Below are 26,562 nucleotides of genomic sequence, written 5' to 3' on the forward strand. Positions count from 1 at the left end.
TCAGCTTACTATCAACTACCACCCTTACGTTACCTATCAGCTTAGTATCAACTAACACCCTTACCTATCAGCTTAGTATCAACTACCACCCTTACCTTACCTATCAGCTTAGTATCAACTACCACCCTTACCTATCAGCTTAGTATCAACTACCACCCTTACCTTACCTTCAGCTTAGTATCAACTACCACCCTTACCTTACCTATCAGCTTAGTATCAACTACCACCCTTACCTTACCTTCAGCTTAGTATCAACTACCACCCTTACCTATCAGCTTAGTATCAGTTTACTACCAACTACCACCCTTACCTTACCTATCAGCGTTAGTATCAGCTTACTACCAACTACCACCCTTACCTTACCTATCAGCTTACGTATCAGCTTACTATCCAACTACCACCCTTACCTTACCTATCAGCTTACTATCAACTACCACCCTTACCTATCAGCTTAGTATCAACTACCACCCTTACCTATCAGCTTAGTATCAACTACCACCCTTACCTATCAGCTTAGTATCAACTACCACCCTTACCTATCAGCTTACTATCAACTACCACCCTTACCTATCAGCTTACTATCAACTACCACCCTTACCTTACCTTCAGCTTAGTATCAACTACCACCCTTACCTATCAGCTTAGTATCAAGTACCACCCTCACCTATCAGCTTAGTATCAACTACCACCCTTACCTATCAGCCTACTATCAACTACCACCCTTACGTTACCTATCAGCTTAGTATCAACTACCACCCTTACCTATCAGCTTAGTATCAACTACCACCCTTACCTTACCTATCAGCTTAGTATCAACTACCACCCTTACCTATCAGCTTAGTATCAACTACCACCCTTACCTTACCTTCAGCTTAGTATCAACTACCACCCTTACCTTACCTATCAGCTTAGTATCAACTACCACCCTTACCTTACCTTCAGCTTAGTATCAACTACCACCCTTACCTATCAGCTTAGTATCAACTACCACCCTTACCTTACCTATCAGCTTAGTATCAACTACCACCCTTACCTATCAGCTTAGTATCAACTACCACCCTTACCTTACCTATCAGCTTAGTATCAACTACCACCCTTACCTATCAGGTTAGTATCAGCTTACTACCAACTACAACCCTTACCTTACCTATCAGCTTAGTATCAACTACCACCCTTACCTTACCTATCAGGTTAGTATCAGCTTACTACCAACTACCACCCTTACCTTATCTATCAGCTTAGTATCAGCTTACTATCAACTACCACCCTTACCTATCAGCTTAGTATCAACTACCACCTTTACCTTACCTATCAGCTTAGTATCAACTACCACCCTTACCTATCAGCTTAGTATCAACTACCACCCTTACCTTACCTATCAGGTTAGTATCAGCTTACTACCAACTACCACCCTTACCTTATCTATCAGCTTAGTATCAGCTTACTATCAACTACCACCCTTACCTTACCTATCAGCTTAGTATCAACTACCACCCTTACCTTACCTATCAGCTTAGTATCAGCTTACTATCAACTACCACCCTTACCTTACCTATCAGCTTAGTATCAGCTTACTATCAACTACCACCCTTAACTTACCTATCAGCTTACTATCAGCTTACTATCAACTACCACCCTTACCTTACCTATCAGCTTAGTATCAACTACCACCCTTACCTTACCTATCAGCTTAGTATCAACTACCACCCTTACCTTACCTCTCAGCTTAGTATCAACTACCACCCTTACCTATCAGCTTACTATCAACTACCACCCTTACCTTACCTATCAGCTTACTATCAACTACCACCCTTACCTTACCTCTCAGCTTAGTATCAACTACCACCCTTACCTATCAGCTTACTATCAACTACCACCCTTACCTATCAGCTTACTATCAACTACCACCCTTACCTTACCTTCAGCTTAGTATCAACTACCACCCTTACCTATCAGCTTAGTATCAACTACCACCCTTACCTATCAGCTTAGTATCAACTACCACCCTTACCTATCAGCTTAGTATCAACTACCACCCTTACCTTACCTATCAGCTTAGTATCAACTACCACCCTTACCTTACCTATCAGCTTAGTATGAACTACCACCCTTACCTATCAGCTTAGTATCAACTACCACCCTTACCTTACCTATCAGCTTAGTATCAACTACCACCCTTACCTATCAGCTTAGTATCAACTACCACCCTTACCTTACCTATCAGCTTACTATCAGCTTACTACCAACTACAACCCTTACCTTACCTATCAGCTTAGTATCAACCACCACCCTTACCTTACCTATCAGCTTAGTATCAGCTTACTATCAACTACCACCCTTACCTATCAGCTTAGTATCAGCTTACTATCAACTAACACCCTTAACTTACCTATCAGCTTACTATCAGCTTACTATCAACTACCACCCTTACCTTACCTATCAGCTTACTATCAACTACCACCCTTACCTTACCTCTCAGCTTAGTATCAACTACCACCCTTACCTATCAGCTTACTATCAACTACCACCCTTACCTATCAGCTTACTATCAACTACCACCCTTACCTTACCTTCAGCTTAGTATCAACTACCACCCTTACCTATCAGCTTAGTATCAAGTACCACCCTTACCTATCAGCTTAGTATCAAGTACCACCCTTACCTATCAGCTTACTATCAACTACCACCCTTACCTTACCTATCAGCTTAGTATCAACTACCACCCTTACCTATCAGCTTAGTATCAACTACCACCCTTACCTATCAGCTTACTATCAACTACCACGCTTACCTATCAGCTTACTATCAACTACCACCCTTACCTTACCTTCAGCTTAGTATCAACTACCACCCTTACCTATCAGCTTAGTATCAAGTACCACCCTTACCTATCAGCTTAGTATCAACTACCACCCTTACCTATCAGCTTACTATCAACTACCACCCTTACCTTACCTATCAGCTTAGTATCAACTACCACCCTTACCTATCAGCTTAGTATCAACTACCACCCTTACCTTACCTATCAGCTTAGTATCAACTACCACCCTTACCTATCAGCTTAGTATCAACTACCACCCTTACCTTACCTTCAGCTTAGTATCAACTACCACACTTACCTTACCTCTCAGTTTACTATCAACTACCACCCTTACCTTACCTATCAGCTTACTATCAGCTTAGTATCAACTACCACCCTTACCTATCAGCTTACTATCAGCTTACTATCAACTACCACTCTTACCTTACCTATCAGCTTAGTATCAACTACCACCCTTACCTATCAGCTTAGTATCAACTACCACCCTTACCTTACCTATCAGCTTAGTATCAACTACCACCCTTACCTTGAGGCGGCAGGTAGCCTAGTGGTTAGAGCGTTGGGCCAATAAATGAAAGGTTTCTGGATCGAATCCCTGAGCTGACAAGGTTAAACATTTGTTGTTCTTCCCCTGAACAAGGCAGTTAACCCATTGTTCCCCGGTAGGCTGTCATTGTAAAGAAGAATTTGTTCTTAACTGACTTGCCTAGTTAAATAAAAAAACAGCATCGGATGAATTCAATGTATTTTATGTGGTGACAATGGTGAGATGGAGGTGATCCCCATGGGCTTCTGTTTTAACCATCTCAGCCACTGCTCCAGAGAAGGCCTCTCGTGTCCTGCAGCGCACAACACATCCACTCACATGAATAGCAGCATAACTGATTCTACCAGATGGTTCATACCTGAGTGAGAAAGTCACTCACCAGAAAGGCCTCCCAGTGCCCTCAGACCTCAGCAAAGCATATTGATTTGTGGTAGCACATAGTTCCCTCGATGACATCATGGCCATGTGCGCTCTGCCGTGGCAACGCTCTGGGAACATTTTGATCCTCTGCTTTTTCCATTGTATTGAACAAGTGAGGTTAGAAGCTGCTTCAGTGTGGATGAATGAGCCAACATTTCTCATAGAACACAATAGACTAGGTTGGAATGTCCTGCAGACCACAAGGTGAATGTGTGAAACCAAGAGAGACTATTATTGTAGTGATGTGTGAAACCGTGATAGACTATTAATGTAGTGATGTGTGAAACCATGATAGATTATTACTGTAGTGATGTGTTAAACCATGATAGACTATTACTGTAGTGATGTGTTAAACCATGATAGACTATTACTGTAGTGATGTGTGAAACCATGATAGACTATTACTGTAGTGATGTGTGAAACCATGATAGACTATTACTGTAGTGATGTGTGAAACCATGATAGACTATTACTGTAGTACATTCACATTTTCAGTTCACTTTTCTTGCTCTCATTTGTGATTTGACATACAGCCATGAAAGAAGAACACTTCCTAAATCTCCACATGTAAAGTGATACATCACAAGAGAAAGGAGAAATGCAACCAAAGTGCACCCACGCAGAAACACTGTTCACCTAGAATGTTCTTCAAGGACCATTCTTACCAGGGGAATCATTTGATAGCTATGGTAGATCTGTTTTGAAAACCAGTGTGCTCCATTTTGCATATGAAATAGGCTTCCCCTGGATATGTCTGAGGATTATAGAAGGACTGATGGATTCCCTAGTCTGCCAGAGCAGGATTATAACATGAGCGAAGAGTAAGGAAGTCTGTTGACAAGCTTACTGGAGCATGATTATGACCAAAGGCTTTTATGTAAAATATGCTTAAATGTATTTGTGATGGCTGGACATGTTTGTCATTTCAGCAACTTCATGGGACCAACATCCATTTCACAGATGGGTATGAGGTAAAGGAGGAGGTGGGCTTGGGGGCGTACTCTGTCTGCAAACGATGCATCCACAAAATCACCAGTGTTGAATATGCTGTCAAAGTAAGTGAACCGTATGGGTAGATTTTTCAAGGGGAATATTTATGTATAGATAGTTTATCATTCTTAGAGAAGGAAATTATTTTCACGGCTCGTCAGTTACATGAAACAGCACCATATACAACAAAGGGGCGTTACGATCACTACAAGGATTCCAGGTTGATGTACGGCCTTTAATTATTGCAGCCTTGTGATGTACTGTATGTAGGCTACCCATTGCACTTCAACAACTATAAGCCTTTCAACTATAATATAGTCTCCCTTAGGATGATTCACGCAGCGACAATGATTCTCTATGTTGTGCAGACGATGCTCTGAGTCACACATTTTATCATGAGGGAACCAAGCAGTTGTAATTTAACAGGGGTTGTGTCTCTTTCAGATCATCGACAGAGTTAAGAAAGATCCATCTGAGGAAATTGAGATTCTGTTGAGATACGGGCAGCATCCAAACATCATCACGCTGAAGGATGTATGTCATCATTCCATGACTCCCATACACACGCACATGCTGAAAGCCTTCCATAAGGGCAGAGAACCTTGCCAGTTTGCATACCTAAGGAAAAATGTGCCCCTGCAAACTTTATTGAATTTTCACTGACCCTAATATTTCATTTTATCTTCTAATGTTGAAGTCGGAAGTTTACATACACTTAGGTTGGAGTCATTAAAGCTCGTTTTTCAACCACTCCTCAAATTTCTTGTTAATAAACTGTAGTTTTGGAAAGTCGGTTAGTACATCTACTTTGTGCATGACACAAGTCATTTTTCCAACAATTGTTTACAGACAGATTATTTCACCTATAATTCACTGTATCACAATTCCAGTGGGTCAGAAGTTAACATACACTAAGTTGACTGTGCCTTTAAACAGCTTGGAAAATTCCAGAAAAAGCTGTCATGGCTTTAGAAGCTTCTGATAGGCTAATTGACATCATTTGAGTCAATTAGAAGTGTACCTGTGGATGTATTTCGAAGCCTACCTTCAAACTCAGTGCCTCTTTGTTTTACATCATGGGAAAATCAGAAGAAATAAGCCATGACCTCAGAAAACAAATTGTAGACCACAAGTCTGGTTCATCCTTGGGTGCAATTTCCAAACGCCTGAAGGTACCACGTTCATCTGTACAAACAATAGTACGCAAGTATAAACACCATGGGACCACTCAGCCGTCATACCGCTCAGGAAGGAGACGCGTTCTGTCTCCTAGAGATGAACATACTTTGGTGCGAAAAGTGCAAATAAATCCCAGAACAACAGCAAAGGACCTTGTGAAGATGCTGGAGGAAACGGGTACAAAAGTATCTATATCTACAGTAAAACGAGTCCTATATCGACATAACCTGAAAGGCCGCTCAGCAAGGAAGAAGCCACTGCTCCAAAACCACCATAAAAAGCCAGACTATGGTTTGCAACTGCACATTAGGACAAAGATTGTACTTTTTGGAGAAATGTCCTCTGGTCTGATGAAACAAAAATAGAACTGTTTGGCCATAATGACCATCATTATGTTTGGAGGACAAGGGGGAGGCTTACAAACCGAAGAACACTATCCCAACCGTGAAGAACGGGGGTGGCAGCATCATGTTGTGGGGGTGCTTTGCTGCAGGAGGGACTGATGCACTTCACAAAATAGATGGCATCATGAGGAAAGAAAATGATGTGGATGTACTGAAGCAACATCTCAAGACATCAGTCAGGAAGTTAAAGCTTGGTCGCAAATGGGTCTTCCAAATGGACAATTACCCCAAGCATACTTTCAAAGTTGTGGCAAAATGGCTTAAGGACAAGAAAGTCAAGGTATTGGAGTGGCCATCACAACGCCCTGACGTCAATCCTATAGAAAATTTGTGGGCAGAACTGAAAAGCCTGTGTGAGCAAGGAGGCCTACAAACCTGACTCCGTTACACCAGCTCTGTCAGGAGGAATGGGCCAAAATTCACCCAACTTATTGTGGGAAGCTTGGGGAAGGCTACCCGAAATGCTTGACCCAAGTTAAACAATTTAAAGTCAATGCTACCAAATAATAATTGAGTGTATGTAAACTTCTGACCCACTGGGAATGTGATGAAACAAATAAAAGTTGAAATAAATCATTCTCTCTACTATTATTCTGACATTTCACATTCTTAAAATAAAGTGGTGATCCTAACTGACCTAAGACAGGGATTTTTTTACTAGGATTAAATGTCAGGAATTGTGAAAAAACTGAGTTTAAATGTATTTGGCTAAGGTGTATGTTAACTTCCGACTTCAAATGTATGTCCTCATTGGATTTTACTAGCCACTGTTTGTTGGCTGTGAGGACTAGACTAATGTAGTCTTTGGTTCATAAATACCTCCACATGGTATTCAAATGTATTTTTGGCCCCTAGGTCTATGACGATGGGAGGTATGTGTACCTTGTGATGGAGCTGATGAGAGGTGGAGAGCTGCTGGACAGAATACTCTATCAGAAGTGTTTCTCTGAGCGAGAGGCCTCTGCTGTTCTCTGCACTATTACCAAGACAGTGGAGTACCTTCACTCACAGGGGGTCAGTATCATTCATGTACAGTGGAGTACCTTCACTCACAGAGGGTCAGTATCATTCATGTACAGTGGAGTACCTTCACTCACAGAGGGTCAGTATCATTCATGTACAGTGGAGTACCTTCACTCACAGAGGGTCAGTATCATTCATGTACAGTGGAGTACCTTCACTCACAGAGGGTCAGTATCATTCATGTACAGTGGAGTACCTTCACTCACAGAGGGTCAGGATCATTCATGTACAGTGGAGTACCTTCACTCACAGAGGGTCAGGATCATTCATGTACAGGTAACTGCCAAAATGAAGGAAACACCAACATAAAGTGTCTTAATAGTGTCTATTTCAAAATCACTGAGATCTTTTCATTTTTCAAATCAAATCACATTTTATTTGTCACATGCGCTGAATACAATGGGTGTAACTGAAATGCTTGTTACGAGCCCTTCGCAACGATGCAGAGTTCAATAATAATACATAGAAAAACAGTAACACGAGGAATAACATTAAATACACAAGAATGGAGCTATAAACAGGGAGTACCAGTACCAGATCAATGTGGAGAGGCAATAGCTATATACAGGGAGTACCAGTACCAGATCAATGTGCAGAGGCAATAGCTATATACAGGGAGTACCAGTACCAGACAAGGTATTTGAGGTAGATATGTACATGAAGGCAGGATAAAGTGACTAGGCATCAGGATAGATAATAATAAGGTATTTGAGGTACATTTACATTTAAGTCATTTAGCAGACGCTCTTATCCAGAGCGACTTACAAATTGGTGCATTCACCTTATGATATCCAGTGGAACAACCACTTTACAATAGTGCATCTAAATCTTTTAAGGGGGGGGTTAGAAGGATTACTTTATCCTATCCTAGGTATTCCTTAAAGAGGTGGGGTTTCAGGTGTCCCCGGAAGGTGGTGATTGACTCCGCTGTCCTGGCGTCGTGAGGGAGCTTGTTCCACCATTGGGGTGCCAGAGCAGCGAACAGTTTTGACTGGGCTGAGTGGGAACTGTGCTTCCTCAGAGGTAGGGGGGCCAGCAGGCCAGAGGTGGATGAACGCAGTGCCCTTGTTTGGGTGTAGGGCCTGATCAGAGCCTGAAGGTATGGAGGTGCCGTTCCCTTCACAGCTCCGTAGGCAATCACCATGGTCTTGTAGCGGATGCGAGCTTCAACTGGAAGCCAGTGGAGAGAGCGGAGGAGCGGGGTGACGTGAGAGAACTTGGGAAGGTTGAACACCAGACGGGCTGCGGCGTTCTGGATGAGTTGTAAGGGTTTAATGGCACAGGCAGGGAGCCCAGCCAACAGCGAGTTGCAGTAATCCAGACGGGAGATGACAAGTGCCTGGATTAGGACCTGCGCCGCTTCCTGTGTGAGGCAGGGTCGTACTCTGCGAATGTTGTAGAGCATGAACCTACAGGATCGGGTCACCGCCTTGATGTTAGTGGAGAACGACAGGGTGTTGTCCAGGATCACGCCAAGGTTCTTAGCACTCTGGGAGGAGGACACAAGGGAGTTGTCAACCGTGATGGCGAGATCATGGAACGGGCAGTCCTTCCCCGGGAGGAAGAGCAGCTCCTTCTTGCCGAGGTTCAGCTTGAGGTGGTGATCCGTCATCCACACTGATATGTCTGACAGATATGACAGGTAGATATGTACATGAAGGCAGGGTAAAGTGACTAGGCATCAGGATAGATAATAATAAGGTATTAGAGGTAGATATGTACATGAAGGCAGGATAAAGTGTCTAGACATCAGGATAGACAATAATAAGGTATTTGTGGTAGATATGTACATGAAGGCAGGGTAAAGTGACTAGGCATCAGGATAGATAATAAGGTATTTGTGGTAGATATGTACATGAAGGCAGGGTAAAGTGTCTAGACATCAGGATAGATAATAATAAGGTATTTGAGGTAGATATGTATGTGAAGGCAAGGTAAACTGACTAGGCATCAGGATAGATAATAAGTATTTAAGGTAGATATGTACATGAAGGCAGGATAAAGTGTCTAGACATCAGGATAGACAATAATAAGGTATTTGTGGTAGATATGTACATGAAGGCAGGATAAAGTGACTAGACATCAGGATAGATAATAATAAGGTATTTAAGGTAGATATGTACATGAAGGCAGGGTAAAGTGACTAGGCATCAGGATAGATAATAATAAGGTATTTGTGGTAGATATGTACATGAAGGCAGGGTAAAGTGACTAGACATCAGGATAGATAATAATAAGGTATTTAAGGTAGATATGTACATGAAGGCAGGGTAAAGTACCTAGACAGGATAGATAATAAGAGTAAAATATAGAACAGAGTAGCAGCAGCAAATGATATGTGTATGTGTGTTTGTTGTTTCGGTAATGGTGTCTGTGTGTTTGTGTTCTGTCGCTATGCGTGTGTGTGTGTGTTATGTGCGTGTGTAGTGTATGTGAATGTGTATGGGTTTTGTGTCAGTGTGTCAGTGTATTGTGTCTGCGTGAGTGAGTGTGTGTATTTAGTGTGTGTATATAGAGTGTTGTGAGTGTGCACAGAGTCACTGCAAGATAGGGTCAATGCAGATAGTCCAGGTAACCATTTAATGAACTATTTAGCAGTCTGGCTATTTAACAGTCTTATGGCTTATGGCTAGAAGCTGTCTCGGCACCTGTTGTTCCGAGAGCCGATGTTCTGGTACTGTTTACCAGACGGTAGCTGAGTGAATAGTCTTCCTCTGGCCTTCCTTCCTCTTCTAGCCATGGTAACCAAAATAACTGGCTACTAGGCATGTTTTATACATGACCCTAAGCATGATGGGAAGTTAATTGCTTAATTAACTCAGGAACCACACCTGTGTGGAACCACCTGCTTTCAATATACTTTGTATCCCTCATTTACTGGGGTGTTTCCTTTATTCTGGCAGATACCTGTTTTATTCTAGCAGTTACCTATGTACGTCCAATTAAAATCTTCAACAAAGTGAAGGAGTAGCACTCCTGGTACATTCCTATTAGCTTATCTGTTTTGTCATAGGTGGTACATCGAGACCTGAAACCAAGCAACCTCCTCTATGTGGATGAAACGGGAGATCCTGAATCGATCCGAATATGTGATTTTGGGTTCGCCAAACAATTAAGGGCGGAAAACGGTCTCCTCATGACGCCCTGTTACACAGCAAACTTTGTGGCTCCAGAGGTGAGGAGACATTTGATCTTATTTATTTCAAGTACATCCCTATGTTGTGATGTGACACAGATTGACCATGTCTTTCATAGGTCCTGAAGAAGCAGGGGTATGATGCTGCTTGTGACATCTGGAGTTTGGGGATCCTACTCTACACTATGCTCGCAGGGTAAGCCTAATTCACTGGTTTATTTAAGCCTGGCAGGGTAAATCTAAATTCACTGGTTTATTTAAACCTGGCAGGGTAAACCTAAATTCACTGGTTTATTTAAACCTGGCATGGTAAACCTAAATTCACTGGTTTATTTAAACCTGGCAGGGTAAACCTAAATTCACTGGTTTATTTAAACCTGGCAGGGTAAACCTAAATTCACTGGTTTATTTAAACCTGGCAGGGTAAACCTAAATTCACTGGTTTATTTAAACCTGGCAGGGGAGCAACGTTTGCACGTGGCTACTTCTCCTGGCTACCACTGATTGAATGACTCATTTTTGGGACAGTGAGAGAGACAGTGGAGGACAGATTACTTTCTAAGCTGAGGTCGAGTCTGTGGTAGAGTCATTGTAATTGTACTCTTCACAAGCCCAAATCTCTCAGGACCTGCCCTGACAATTTAATGTCCCAGCCTGCGGCTCAGGTTTAAAATCTCTAATCAGGGCATTAGAAAAAAGCAGCATTCTTTCACTGGGTGAAAACTGGTTGAATCAACATTGTTTCCATGTCATTTCAACCAAACAATTCAATGTGATGATGTTGAATCAACGTGGAAAACTGATTGGATTTGAAAACGTAAGGGAATTGTATGTTTTTTCAACCAACTTTTAACCTAAATCCAATGACATGGTGATTTTTTTTTGTTGTTGTTCTTGATTTCACATTGAATTCACGTTAGTTGACAACTCAACCTAATGCAAATCAAAACTAGATGTTAAACTGACGTCTGTGCCCAGTGGGACACTGTTGAGACGCCATTATTCTCATATTACTTCTAAAAATAGCTCAGCCGAGGTATTGGAGAATCACACCTCACAAACACCTAGATTTTAAGACCCCAAATTCAAACAAACCCACATGCATCTTTCCCTACTGTGCAACAGTAAAGCACATGTATTACTGTAGAGCAGGGAAGTTTGATTGAAAAGGGTTTGATTGTCTTGTCCTTCTTCACCCTTGTGTTTACAGCTTCACCCCTTTTGCCAATGGTCCTGATGACACCCCGGAGGAAATACTGGCTCGCATTGGTAGCGGAAAATATGCCCTCACTGACGGAAACTGGGATACGGTTTCTGATGCTGCAAAGGTGCAGTTATTTGGCCTTCAATAATAGCACATCACTGTTTATTTAATGATTAATAAATCCAGTTCACATCCAATTGTTGTTCATGGAAGTTTGAAATGAAATCCCATCCACATTGGTTTAGCTGCAACGCTGCATTTCATACTGGTCCTAACTAGACTATTTCTGTATTGGGTTCCAATAGGACATAGTCACTAAGATGCTCCATGTGGATCCACACCAACGGCTGACGGCTCCCCAGGTCCTCAGACACCAGTGGATAGTCAACCAAGAACAGCTGTCTCAGTGTCAGCTCATCAGACAGGATGTACAGCTTGTTAAGGTAAGGAGGAAAACCTGATGAAAAGCCCAAACCTGACATAATGTAAGAAGCAACATCATCTGTACGTGTTGCCAATCTCTAGCCTGGTAAAGCAGACTGACATCATTGTTTCACCTCAGCCCAGCGCTTTGACTGGTTGACCAGGCTAGTCGATCTTTGTCACTAAGCAAATTATGTTAGCTAATTGTGATAGTTATTGTTTTGCATCACAAGCTACGTTGTCTTCTAAAGCTCTGACTGATGAAAGGTCTCACACATGAATTTCTCCTCTGTAGAAGTGCTGTTGTCATTCTACTGCCACCTTGTGTACAGATCTACCATTACATGTAGAACTTTTGCATTCTTTACGTCAGCAAAAGTAATTTGAAACCTGCTCAACGTTTCGCATACTGTACTTGCTTTGCCCCCTTTAATTATGCAGTTTTAGAATAGAATAACTTTATATACTTTAAGTGTTTTCTGTCTCCCTAGGGAGCAATGGCTGCAACATACTTGGCTTTGAATCGATCGCCTCTGGCCCCAAAGCTGGAGCCTGTGCAGTGTTCAAGTTTGGCCCAGAGAAGAGGAATGAAGAGACTCACATCCACTTGTTTATAGCACCCTCATAGATGATTCAGGGACAGCTTGAAAATGGGTCAAGGTGCAATGACTTTCATCAGACACTGGTTTAAGTGCCCGTCCAAAGAACCAGGAAGTCTACAGTAGTGGGAACAAGGAGGAGCCACTTGTAACAAGAAAAAAAAATATTGTAGAGAAGATGCATCACATTGTTGCACTAAGACAGGAATCTTTACAGATTTTAGATGCACTCGAAACAAACAAATGGTGGCATCGAAGACAAAGCAGAATTCTGTTCAAATGTTCTTAAATGTATAATTTGTATTGAAGAAATGTAACATTAATATATTTTATTAATTCATATTTGCCTTTTCATTTAGGTGGCATCTGAAACTGTTTGTTTGTTAATTGACACCTGTGTATTATGTAGAGTATGTTTAGAATGATATTGTCTAGGAGACCAAGTAACCTTATGCAACGTTGAATTGAAACTTTGTCATAATGGCTGTAACAGATACGTCTAGAACAGCTTGTAGTTCATAACTACATGATACACATTTTACGAGATTTTATCGACAGCATCTGTATTTTTCCCTGTGTCTGAAAATAAGCATGTTGGAATGTTACTTTGACACATTGTTCACAGTCTAAAAGTTAAATTACAGCTGCTAAGGATACGTTGGTACATTTTGTAGCATTCCAGAAATCCACAGTTAGTATAGACATTAAAATAAACTGAAATAGCTGAATGAGTACAAAGAGTATACAGGGCATTCAGAAAATATTCAGACCCCTTGACATTTTCCAGATTTTGTTACGTTACAGCCTTATCTAAAATGGATTAAATAAATATAAAATCCTCATCAATCTACACACAATACCTGATAATGAATAGCAAATGTACAATAAAAAAACGGAAATACCTTAGTTACATAAGTATTCAGACCCTTTGCTATGAGACTCAAAATTGAGCTCAGGTGCATCCTGTTTCCATTGATCATCCTTGATGTTTCTACAACTTGATTGGAGTCCACCTGTGGTAAATTCAATTGATTGGACATGATTTGGAAAGGCACACACCTTTCTACATAAGGTCCCACAGTTGACAGTGCATGTCAGAGCAAAAACCAAGTCATAAGGTCGAAGGAGGTGTTCATAGAGCTTCGAGACAGGATTGAGTCAAGGCACAGATCTGGGGAAGGGTACCAAAAAATATCTGCAGCATTGAAGTTCCCCAAGAACACAGTGGCTTCCATCATTCTTAAATGGAAGAAGTTTGGAACCACCAAGACTTTTCCTAGAGCTGGCCACCCAGCCAAACTGAGCAATCGGGGGAGAAGGGCCTTGGTCAGGGAAGTGACCAAGAACCCAATGGTCACCCTGATAGAGCTCTAGAGTTCCTCTGTGGAGATTGGAGAACCTTCCAGAAGGACAACCATCTCTGCAGCACTCCACCAATCAGGCCTGTATGGTAGAGTGGCCAGACAGAAGCCACTCCTCAGTAAATGGCACATGACAGCCCGCTTGGTGTTTGCCAAAAGGCACTTAAAGGACTCTCAGACCATGAGAAACAAGATTCTCTGGTGTGATGAAACCAAGATTGAACTTTTTGGCCTGAATGCCATGCGTCACGTCTGGAGGAAACCTGCCACCATCCCTATGGTGAAGCATGGTGGTGGCAGCATCATGCTGTGGGGATGTTTTTCAGTGGCAGGGACTGCGAGACTAGTCAGGATCGAGGCAAAGATGAACAGAGCAAAGTACAGAGAGATCCTTGAAGAAAACCTGCTCCAGAGCACTCAGGACCTCAGACTGGGACAAATGTTCACCTTCCAACAGGACAACGACCCTAAGCAAACAGCCAAGACAATACAGGAATGGCTTCGGGACAAGTCTCTAAATGTCGTTGAGTGACCCAGTCAGAGCCCGGACTTGAACCCAATCTAACATCTCTGGAGAGACCTGGAAATAGCTGTGCAGTGACGTTCCCCATTTCAACCTGACCAAGCTTGAGAGAATCTGCCGAGAAGAATGGGAAACTTCCCAAATACAGATGTGCCAAGCTTGTAGCGTCATACCCAAGAAGACTCGAGTCTGTAATCGCTGCCAAAGGTGCTTCAACAAAGTACTGAGTAAAGGGTCCGAATACTTATGTAAATGTGATATTTCTGTTTTTTCATTTTAATAAATTAGCAAACATTTCTTAACCTATTTTTGCTTTGCCATTATGGGGTATTGTGTCTAGATTGATGATGGGAAAAAACTATTTTATCAATTTTTGAATAAGGCTGTAACGTAACAAAATGTGAAATAAGTCAAGGGGTCTGATAACTTCTGAAGGCACTGTATGTCTGCATCAGTAGAGGCTGCTGAAGGAGGACGGCTCATAATAATGTCTGGAATGGTGTCAATGGAATGGTATCAACCACATGGAAACCATATTTGATACCATTCCACTGACTCCATTCCAGCAATTACTATGAGCAGCCCTCCCCTCAGCAGCCTCTACTGGTCTGCATCAATCTCTAACTTTCAGGTTGGTTCATAAGGTTAGACATACTGTAGTGTACAATATTTATTTTCTGTAGCTTAAAGTTCAATATTATTTTCTTGATAAAATCTAGTGCGCATTATGTTGGATGCTTTTGATAGTTTTGGCAATTTCTAACATAATATTCTACTTTTGTTTTGGGGAGGGGTACTGAAACAGACTCATTATAAATTGTCAATGCAAGTTATATTTCTTGTGTAAATGTGACTTAAGTTATTGTATCAAACAAATGTATTTATTGTTTCTACATTATCCATTATGTTTGAATATTAATGTATGTTTATGTCCGTTTGTTTTATTTTTTAATACATGACAGATTTAAGTGTTTTTACCCGATCTGAAGTGCACTATGTGTTAGGTAAATTACTTTTTAGAGGGACGTATTTGTTTTAGTACCAGATGCATTGGTATGCATTTATCAGCATTACCTTGTTTCCTGTCTGTTAAATAGCGCTTTTTTGGGGGGGGCAAATATATCAACAAAGATTAATCTTAAAACATTATGGAACCAATATGAGTGGATTGATTTAGTGTTCATATTTTCAACACAGCATAAAACACATACAGTTGATGTCGGAAGTTTACATACACTTAGGTTGGAGTCATTAAAACTTGTTTTTCAACCACTCCACACATTTCTTGTTAACTATAGTTTTGGCAAGTCGGTTAGGATATCTACTTTGTGCATGACAAGTAATTTTTCCAACAATTGTTTAGACAGATTATTTCACTTATAATTCACTGTATCACAATTCCAGTGGGTCAGAAGTTTACATACACTAATTTGACTGTGCCTTTAAACAGCTTGGACAATTCCAGATAATGCTGTCATGGCTTTAGAAGCTTCTGATAGGCTAATTGACATAATTTGAGTCAATTGGAGGTGTGCCTGTGGATGTATTCAAGACCTACCTTCAAACTCAGTGCCACTTTGCTTGACATCATGTGAAAATCAAAAGAAATCAGCCAAGACTTCAGAAAACAATTGTAGACCTCCACAAGTCTGGTTCATCCTTGGGAGCAATTTCCAAACGCTTGAAAGTACCACGTTCATCTGTACAAACAATGGTACGCAAGTATAAACACTATGGGATCACACAGTTGTCATAGCGCTCAGGAAGGAGACGCGTTCTGTCTCCAAGAGATGAACGTACTTTGGTGCGAAAAGTGCAGGTCAATCCCAGAACAACAGCAAAGGACCTTGTGAAGATGCTGGAGGAAACAGGTACAAAAGTATCTATATCCACGGTAAAACGAGTCCTATATCGACATAACCTGAAAGGCCGCTCAGCAAGGAAGAAACCACTGCTCCAAATCGCCATAAAAATGCCAGACTACGGTTTCCAACTGCACATGGGGACAAAGATCGTACTTTTTGAAGAAAAGGTCTGATGAAACATAAATAGAACTGTTTGGCCATAATGACCATCGTTATGTTTGGAGGAAAAGGGGGAGGCTTGCAAGCCGAAGAACACCATCCCAACCGTGAAGCACGGGGGTGGCAGCATCATGTTGTGGTGGTGCTTTGCTGCAGGAGGGGAGGGTCTGGTACACTTCACAAAATAGGTGGCATCATGAGGAAAGAAAATTATGTTGATATATTGAAGCAACATCTCCAGACATCAGTCAGGAAGTTAAAGCTTGGTCGCAAATGGGTCTTCCAAATGGACAATGACCCCAAGCATACTTCCACAGTTGTGGCAAAATGGCTTAAGGAAAACAAAGTCAAGGTATTGGAGTGGACATCACAAAGCCCTGACCTCAATCCTGTAGAAAATGTATGGGCAGAACTGAAAAACCGTGTGCGAGCAAGGAGGCCTACAAACCTGACTCAGTTACACCAGCTCTGTCAGGAGGAATGGGCCAAAATTCACCCAACTTATTGTGGGAAGCTTGTGGAAGGCACCCGAAACGTTTGACCCAAGTTAATGAATTTAAAGGCAATGCTACCAAATACGAATTGAGTGTATGTAAACTTCTGACACACTGGGAATGTGATGAAAGAAGTAAAAGCTGAAATAAATAATTCTCTCTACTATTATTCTGACACTTCACATTCTTAAAATAAAGTGGTGATCCTAACTGACCTAAGACATGGAATTTTTACTCTGATTAAATATCAGGAATTGTGAAAAAACTGAGTTTAAATGTATTTGGCTAAGGTGTATGTTAACTTCCGACTACAACTGTACAGTAGAATGCCACCTTGGATGCCTTTATGTTTATGATTTAGGTGCAAATCAAGTAGTAAAGAAGCTGTGTGAAACAAACACCAGAAATCCCAACAGTGTTTTCAGTGTACCAACACAATGACATATTATAGAATTATAGGTTGAAAGTACACAAGATTCGGGAATGGTTCATCATTCAACTTAAGCACACAATGGAGCTTTAGTTGCTCCATAATATTAAGAATATGGGATAATATGACAAAACAGGTTTCATAGGATAAATACCACACACTTACCTTTAGAATATTTTCATAATTTCGAGAATATTTTCATAAATTTGACAGCACAACATGTAAATAGCTTTACAGCCTAATGAACAGTGAGCCTTAACAATTGCTGCTTTCACAAAGCTTAATTGAATAACTACTAAAATACAATATTAGAATCATAGAATCACACAATAGATAACCTTGATCAATGACTCGCCTTGTGCTGCTGTGGCTTGTATATAGATCTGCATACTGAAGGTACTTCTGAGAAGATATTTATTCAAAGAGTCTCCTGTTCTGTGTTGTTCAGTCACTAAGCCCTCAAGTGAGGACACTCTATTGTCTCAAAACCACTGTAAAGTAGCTAAAAAAGTAACATTGTGAAACTCGTGTGCTGGTAGAACTGTACATACTGTATAGGTTACATAACTATTTTCCTTGTATTGGCAGTGCATGCCAAAACTTTACAAATAAATCAAGTGATTAAGAAACTCTTGTGTTGATATTTTGTGATGATAGTCTCAGGCATACACACAGTGACCCTTATCAGTTTGTGGACAATTTCTGGTCCTGTGTGGCAGGGTATTCGCAATGCAAGGGTGACTTCCCCTGGGGTTACCCATACAAAGAAAATAGGCATACACTACTGTAAATTGCTTTGGATGAAAGTGTCTGCTAAATGTATATTATATTATTTAAAATAATAATAGTATGCAGATTTCTTTTCAAGCTAGGCCTAATTGAATGCAATTTTGGTTTACCTTCGCTAGAAACCTGGTTGAACCTGTTTCACAGTAACAAAAAATAACAACGGGGGGAAATCGGTAGAACATTTGCGCTGTGCTACTTCTCCTGGCTACCACTGATTGAAGGACTCCTTTTTGGGACAGTGAGAGAGACAGTGGAGGACAGATTACTTTCTAAACTGAGGTCGAGTCTGTGGTAGAGTCATTGTAATTTTATTCTTCACAAGCCCAAATCTCTCAGGACCTGCCCTGACAATTTAATGTCCCAGCCTGTGGCTCAGGTTTAAAATCTCTACTCAGGGCAAAGCAGCATTCTTTCACTGGGTAAAAATAGGTTGAATCAACATTGTTTCAACCAAAACATCAAATGTGATGACATCATTGTAAATAACATTTTTACATTTTAGTCATTTGGCATAGCAGACAGAGTGACTACAGTATTGAATGCATACACTTCATAAAAAAATGTTCTCCTTACTGGCGCCCCGTGGGAAACGAAACCACAACCCTGGCGTTGCAAACACCATGCTCTGCCAACTGAGCCACAAGGGAATTTGTTTCTAAGGCCAGGCACCACAGGCAAAAATTGTGATTTTGCTTCCACCTGTCAATTTTCTGATTTGGAGATATTTTGCATAAAATGTACAAATAAATCGGCAATAATGTATATAAATACTTTATTTGTATCATTTTATCCCAACTCCGTCAACTACACCTAGCATTAATGTCGTTCTTGATAGCATGTTTCATGTAGAACTTCAACCGCTATTATTCAATCTCTCCATGTTGAATCAGCTTGTTTTCCGGAGCATATCGTTAGCTAGTCCATACGTGGCTATAGCCTTTGTAGACGTAGTGCTTCGTGCTGAAAGATGAGTAATTTCCTGACATTGGTTACTGGATTTAAAGGCCCTTTCCGGCAACCTGATTGGTTAAAATGCCTCACGTGCCGCGCAGCTCTTCCTTGTTTGAAAATATCTCCCGCGAAGAATCAACGTAAAGAGAGACAAAATGAGTAAATCTCGAAGAATATAACTACAGTATGTGAATAAAAATAGGCGATCTCAGTTAGCCAATGCGAGAAAAGCAGTGAATGAAAGAAACAATGTGACTGATCCGCCGATCGAGGCAGTGACAGTACAGGTAGATGAGAAAAAGGAGGTAGCCCGCAACAGCACGTTGAGGCGCAAATGAGTTGAGGGGAAGATGCCAACTAGCAGCGATCAACCAGACAGCAGTCAGCCAACAGTGGCTTTTATTCCACATGTCTCAAATAAACCAACTTGTACATGATTTGATTTGCCTTAAGTGTCTAAACACTGGACTGAAAATCACCATAGACTTCACCAACCAGTGATTATGTAATTCTGTCATGATAGAATGTGCAGACTGATGGTGATCGTGATGCATTTAGGAGTGTTTACACTTCCTCCCGGCTGCAGGAGAGCTCCAGGGGAGATGTGGCATTTGATATAAATGTGAGGATGGTTCTTCTAGCCCACGAATTTGGACTTGGTTATGCAGCTCTAAAGAAATAAGCAAAGTCCTAGCGATTCCTTCCTTGTGCCTCAGCTCATATCAGAGACATGATAGTAGAATGACAGGTAAATAAATAGGGAGAGTAGCCCATTATTGCCAGGTGACTTGCTGTGTATAAATAATATTTATTTCCTTGCTCTAGCAAATGTATTCAAAGTTAATAAAACAGAGTGATAGGAAAACATAACTATACAATGAGACTGTCACATAGGCCTACATTGTCATAGGGCTGTAGCCTAATGTGATTAGTGAGAAATTAGCTTTACGTAAAGTAAATACATGCTGATATGCTAATATTTCGTCCTGCAGTTATGTCTGTAATGTCGACAGACATAAGTACTTTTTCCCGCCACTTTAGTTACAGAGATGCAGAGAGGCTACCGTCAATGGAGAGTGCTGCAACGATAATTAGAAGATCATAGGCAGATATAGACCCAGACATAGCAGAGATGCTGAAGGAGGATGAGGATACAGATATAGAGCCAGACATAGCAGAGATGCTGAAGGAGGATGAGGATACAGATATAGAGCCAGACATAGCAGAGATGCTGAAGGAGGATGAGGATACAGATATAGACCCAGACATAGCAGAGATGCTGAAGGAGGATGAGGATACAGATATAGACCCAGACATAGCAGAGATGCTGAAGGAGGATGAGGATACAGATATAGACCCAGACATAGCAGAGATGCTGAAGAGGGATGAGGATACAGATATAGAACCAGACATAGCAGAGATGCTGAAGGAGGATGAGGATACAGATATAGAGCCAGACAGCAGAGATGCTAAAGGAGGATGAGGATACAGATATAGAGCCAGACATAGCAGAGATGCTGAAGGAGGATGAGGGTACAGATATAGAGCCAGACATAGCAGAGATGCTGAAGGAGGATGAGGATACAGATATAGAGCCAGACATAGCAGAGATGCTGAAGGAGGATGAGGATACAGATATAGAGCCAGACAGCAGAGATGCTAAAGGAGGATGAGGATACAGATATAGACCCAGACATAGCAGAGATGTTGAAGGAGGATGAGGATACAGATATAGACCCAGACATAGCAGAGATGCTGATGGAGGATGAGGATACAGATATAGAGCCAGACAGCAGAGATGCTAAAGGAGGATGAGGATACAGATATAGAGCCAGACATAGCAGAGATGCTGAAGGAGGATGAGGATACAGATATAGAGCCAGACAGCAGAGATGCTAAAGGAGGATGAGGATACAGATATAGACCCAGACATAGCAGAGATGCTGAAGGAGGATGAGGATACAGATATAGACCCAGACATAGCAGAGATGCTGAAGGAGGATACAGATATAGAGCCAGACATAGCAGAGATTTTTTATTTATTTTATTTTTATTTCACCTTTATTTAACCAGGTAGGCAAGTTGAGAACAAGTTCTCATTTACAATTGCGACCTGGCCGAGATAAAGCAAAGCAGTTCGACAACATACAACAACACAGAGTTACACATGGAATAAACAAAACATACAGTCAATAATACAGTAGAAAAATAAGTCTATATACAATGTGAGCCAATTTGTAAGTCGCTCTGGATAAGAGCGTCTGCTAAATGACTTAAATGTAAATGTAAATGTAATGAGGTGAGATAAGGGAGGTAAAGGCGTAAAGGCCATGGTGGCAAAGTAAATACAATATAGCAAGTAAAACACTGGAATGGTAGATTTGTAGTAGAAGAAAGTGCAAAATAGAAATAATGGGGTGCAAAGGAGCAAAATAAATAAACGCAGTAGGGGAAGCGGTAGTTGTTTGGGCTAAATTATAGATGGGCTATGTACAGGTGCAGTGATCTATGAGCTGCTGAAGGAGGATGAGGATGTCATCATAGACATTAATGTATCCTTCGATGACACAAGAGAGGATTCACTTCCAACTATGGGATAGGTGTGTGCATTGGTGCTGGTACCTGCGACCCATAGAAAATGGTAAAGATCCACCCTGTCACAAAAACCTTGGAGGCCATACATTTTTTAATAGAGAGGTTGCACATATCATAGGATGTCAAATGATAACGTCCTCAAAAGAATGGAGAATGGAGGAACCTAGAATGCAAATGAATGTCAGAACTCTGTAATATGGTCACGATGCCCCAAAACTGTCTTCGTGGGCCAAAGCCGCATTGACGGAGCAGCCAGTATGGCAGTAGCCACGTTCAATGATGGAGCCACTGCTATAACAATTGTGATGAATAAATTGTGAATTGACAGCACTTTGGTGACACTGGAGCAATCAGGGAGTAGTTGTGCCAAGTGTAGGTGCAGGTCCCATGACACAGACAAGAAAGTAAATCGTCACCAGCAACAACTCAGAGGGCCTTACATATGGGGTAGGCATGGCTGATTAATGTTCTTCACATTTCAACTGCCGTACAAAAGCCTTGCATGTGACAAATTGAGAAAAGTGATATGAGAATTTGTCCAAAACGGCATATTTGCCCAACATTCAAAGCATATGCTCTATTGCTTGAACCAAATGTATTAAACGTGTTAATGTATTTGTAAAAGGTATATTTGATGTTTATTTGCCAGTTTAAAAGTGATATATGAATAAGAGTTTAATTAATGTGACATAAATGGTCATATTTATGGAAAGTACATTTTAATTGCATTAGCCTGTCTTTATCGGCAATTTTCTCAAAATGACATGTTCCCTGTGCGCCAATTCATTTTTCTGCCTTCAAAGGATGTACATTCCCTTTATTCCACACACAGGTTCTTAGGTCTTATAGTCAGACTTTTACAGAGGCTTTTCTTTTATATCTTGTGTTGTTTTGATTTTAAGTGTCATTGTATGTGTAAATATATGCAAAATATGCATCCGTAATACATGTGAATAGTGTTTTTTTTTAATAATTCCATGAAATGACAATATTTAGCTAAACTGATCTGTAAAAGTTGACCAGTCAGTGTCTTATCACAATAAAAAAAAAACATTCTGCCTTGAAGCAATGTGTTGAAAAACAGATTCTCGGAATATGCAAATTAGCGCACATTTAAGGACAGTTTGCCTCCTTTGCAGATTTTAATTTTAAAATAAATAAAACTTGTAATACAATAATATATTGTATTTATGTATACTTTCAACTGGTAAAGTTTCAGTCTGATGAGAGTAAAGAAAGAAAGAAATCCCTATTAGCCTGTGGTGCCTGGCCTTAAAACTAGTTATATAAAGGTTAAATAAAAAATAAATAAAACATTGATTCAACTTGGGAAACTGATTGGATTTGAAAACGTAAGGGGATTTTGTCTTTTTTTCAACCAACTTTAAACCTAAATCCAATGACATTGTGACCTTTTGGTCAGTTTATTACATTATTGAATCCCGGTTGAACGCGTTTTAAAGGTGGTATGTGTTTGAGCCAATAAGTGATGAATACAGGGTCACCTCCTTCGGAGAATTGTTGTGTAACCAGTTCAGCAGCTATTCTGGAGCATTATGTGTAGTACCTAGCAATAGAGCCGAGTTGCTGATTCTGGATCAGTGGCACAATCTCAGAAAGTAGGGGCGGGTCATCACCATGAGGCCGGATATCGTGAGATTGCATAGCAACACCAATGAGAGGCGTCCTAACTGAGTAGTTGCGATTGTGTCGTAAAGAAAATGTTTTGGTGAAGCTCTGTGACCACTGGTGTCCTCTACGCTTAACTGCATTTACCCAGTTTATACATTCCCATAGTTATAATTTCCTCTGCGAACCACCACAATCCGAAGTCATGGCAGGTACTTTGGCACGTAAAGCTGTTGACCACCTTAAAAGCAAGGAGTTCAGAGACTATTTGATGAGGTAAAACACATTTGGAAGATCTGGAAGATGGCTAGCTAACGAGATTAATTTTACTGTAGCGACTAGCAAGCAAGTTTGCTAACAGTAGACAGCTAACGTTAGCTAAATTAATGATCAAACAAAGCGAGCTAGCTAGTTGTAAATTCGTGTGCACATCTGCAGCTAGTGTAACGTTACTACAGTTAACGTTTGTTTGTGCAAATGTTTCTAACGACGTGTCCGGCTTGAAGGACGTTTGGCTTGAATGTTGTTGCTATCGCCGAAGCTAACTAACTGTTAGCTGTCAAACTAGCCTACTGCTGTGTATGTGTTACCGGTGATGTGAGACCTATGAGTATTATTAGTTAGCCCAGGCAGGATGTGAGGTGTTGGTTGTTTTTCAGGTATATGCATATCCCTCTAACCAAAACTCATTTTGTGTTATGTCTGTCATCTTGGTGTCCTCGTGGGAACTTTCAAAATAAGCACAGTAAGTACTCTCTGTTCACTGTGCAGGCTAGTTTAGTTTTTGTCTACTAAAATCAGAATATTTTGGCTCCATTTACCATTGCAGATATACTTGTCTCTTAGTAGTTGTCGAGACTGTTTAATTGCTATGGCAGCTTGAAAACATTTGACCCTTACAGTAACCTCGTTGCTCTTTATATTCCTTGTTCCTTAAAATGTAGTTGTGTACTTCTATTCCAGCACTTCTGGGGACCTGTGGCCAACTGGGGTCTGCCCATTGCAGCCATCAGTGACATGAAGAAAAGCCCCGAGATTATCAGTGGCAGAATGACCTTTGGTGAGACATGATACTGAAACATAGCTAAACAATGGCTGATGTTTAGCCATAGCCTAACATTAGGGACACGTTTCTGCCAGGGATTGATAGTCACTCTTGTTGAATAACTCCACAGTCAATTCTATTTCATTTTAGCAAGCCATGACACCCATTATCACAGATTGTTCTGAAATCATTTCTGTAGTAAGAAACTGATAAGATTAGCATACCTGCATCATTATTTTGTTAAAATGTCATTTGATCTCTGAACAAATGAAACTTATTGGTTTGCACCCAAATTGACCCTTTTTTTTTTTATTTATGGGATTCACATAAAATGTAGTAAATATAGAACCCAACATCTGATTTAGACCAAACTTCTTCCTACCATTAAGTAAGACATAGGGAATCCAATTAATTGGTTAGGGTTGCTTTTGATCATTTTATTGGATTCCTCATGTCTTACTTGTTGTTAGGAAGAATGATGGTCCAAATCAGATGTTAGGTACAATATTTATCAATCCTCTTTCTTGTGCTTTTTGAGTCAGAATGGCCCTTCATGCTTTGATAAAGTAGAATTCCAATAGTTTAACATTCTTCGTTGAACCTCATAATCCTTTCCTGCAGTCTGACACGAGGCAAGAAAATGTTGTGTTTTCTGATAAGGTTGTCCTAAAGATATGTAAGTGTCAAGTGGCTGTTAATTCCTTATTTATTGAGTGTTTTTGTGTGTTCTTTTCCCCCTGCAGCTTTGACCTGCTACTCCCTCCTGTTTATGAGGTTTGCATACAAAGTTCAGCCAAGGAATTGGCTCCTCTTTGGTTGCCATCTAACCAATGAGACCGCCCAGCTCATTCAAGGATCACGACTTATCAAATACAAGTAAGCTCACAATTTACTGTACTGATTTGCTTATTTCAATGCAAAACTTTTTGGGGTTTGTACCCGCATTCCACTATGTGATTTGTTCACTGCTCAGGTGGTGTCTCCTGTTAGTAACAAATTCTTTGGGGTTCTTTCTTAGGGTATAATAGACTGATATTTCAATGAAGCCACAGCCTTGAAGCCCAAATATCTTTTAGGATTTTTCCATACAAGAATATGTTGAAAGTTGCCATCAAATCAACTCAAAATGTATAACATGGAAGCACAGTACTTCATAACATCATTTGTTTTATCCATATCCATGATAACATCTTAACTTCAATCTCTCATACTGTTTACACATAGATCATGAAACATTGTCACTGGTTATAATTTCATATGTCATTTAGACTTAATGCTGTTCTACAGAATGTGTGTCTCCAGTAATTCTGATGGATTTTTTTCCTTCTTTCCAGCATGGAGAAGAAGTCTTCTTAGTGATGGACAAATGCAGAATATATAGTAGTTTCATTAGGAAATCGGCATAGTTTGACCCTATGGTTTTCGGGTGTATGACCATGTTTATCTCATTGCATACCTATGTAAAACTCTTAACTTAAATAATGTTAATTTAGATTAAACTGCTGTTGACGATCACCATGCCTGTTTCTTCCGGTATATAAGGTCAATTAATAGATTTGTTTTGCCTAATGTTTTTTACGCACAAACTAATTAAATGGAATGGAATCTAGTGAGGCCCTGTTACAGATGGGATTCTTTTAAAGAGATGGTCTATAACACAAATATTTACTATTTATGTCCTTATTTTAATAAATGTGTTAGCAATACCAATAACACAATCTTTATCAAAATGTACAGGCAATAAAAGTTGTACTCTGGTGTGTTGCCATGGACTCATTATTCCTGAATATAATGAATAAACCCTTATCTATGTACCATGAATTAAACTTCCTCTTACACTGACCCTAATATGTCTGATATCCATGAAGTGGCTGATGAGCTTTTACCTTCATAATGACTGATAACTAAAGCTGTGGAAGACCTTCGCCCAAGAACTGACCGATCCATACATTTGTTTAGTTAAATTATGTATATA

At 40.5% G+C, this 26,562-nt stretch overlaps 2 protein-coding genes across 2 annotated transcripts in view; both read left to right on the forward strand.

The window, feature by feature from the left end:
- LOC106589820 (ribosomal protein S6 kinase alpha-2) overlaps positions 1-18,117 on the forward strand; it is a 47,279-nt gene extending 29,162 nt beyond the window's left edge. Inside the window, exons 14-21 of the mRNA XM_045710383.2 lie at positions 4,718-4,843; positions 5,223-5,312; positions 7,217-7,375; positions 10,398-10,559; positions 10,640-10,716; positions 11,731-11,848; positions 12,030-12,167; positions 12,639-18,117. Coding sequence (XP_045566339.1) covers positions 4,718-4,843; positions 5,223-5,312; positions 7,217-7,375; positions 10,398-10,559; positions 10,640-10,716; positions 11,731-11,848; positions 12,030-12,167; positions 12,639-12,764 — 996 coding nt within the window. The 3' untranslated portion in view covers positions 12,765-18,117. The remainder of the gene's footprint in view (positions 1-4,717; positions 4,844-5,222; positions 5,313-7,216; positions 7,376-10,397; positions 10,560-10,639; positions 10,717-11,730; positions 11,849-12,029; positions 12,168-12,638) is intronic.
- A 5,455-nt stretch (positions 18,118-23,572) lies between these two features.
- On the forward strand, positions 23,573-26,344 carry LOC106589821 (mitochondrial pyruvate carrier 1). The gene is made up of 5 exons (XM_014180198.3): positions 23,573-23,818; positions 24,284-24,287; positions 24,506-24,602; positions 25,331-25,463; positions 25,922-26,344. Exons 1-5 carry the CDS (start codon positions 23,748-23,750, stop codon positions 25,941-25,943), a joined length of 327 nt encoding a protein of 108 aa, XP_014035673.1. The 5' UTR covers positions 23,573-23,747; the 3' UTR covers positions 25,944-26,344.
- Positions 26,345-26,562: the final 218 nt, after the last annotated feature.

This window comes from Salmo salar, chromosome 28 (assembly GCF_965601325.2).
Source record: "Salmo salar chromosome 28, fSalSal1, whole genome shotgun sequence".
Taxonomy (NCBI): domain Eukaryota; kingdom Metazoa; phylum Chordata; class Actinopteri; order Salmoniformes; family Salmonidae; genus Salmo; species Salmo salar.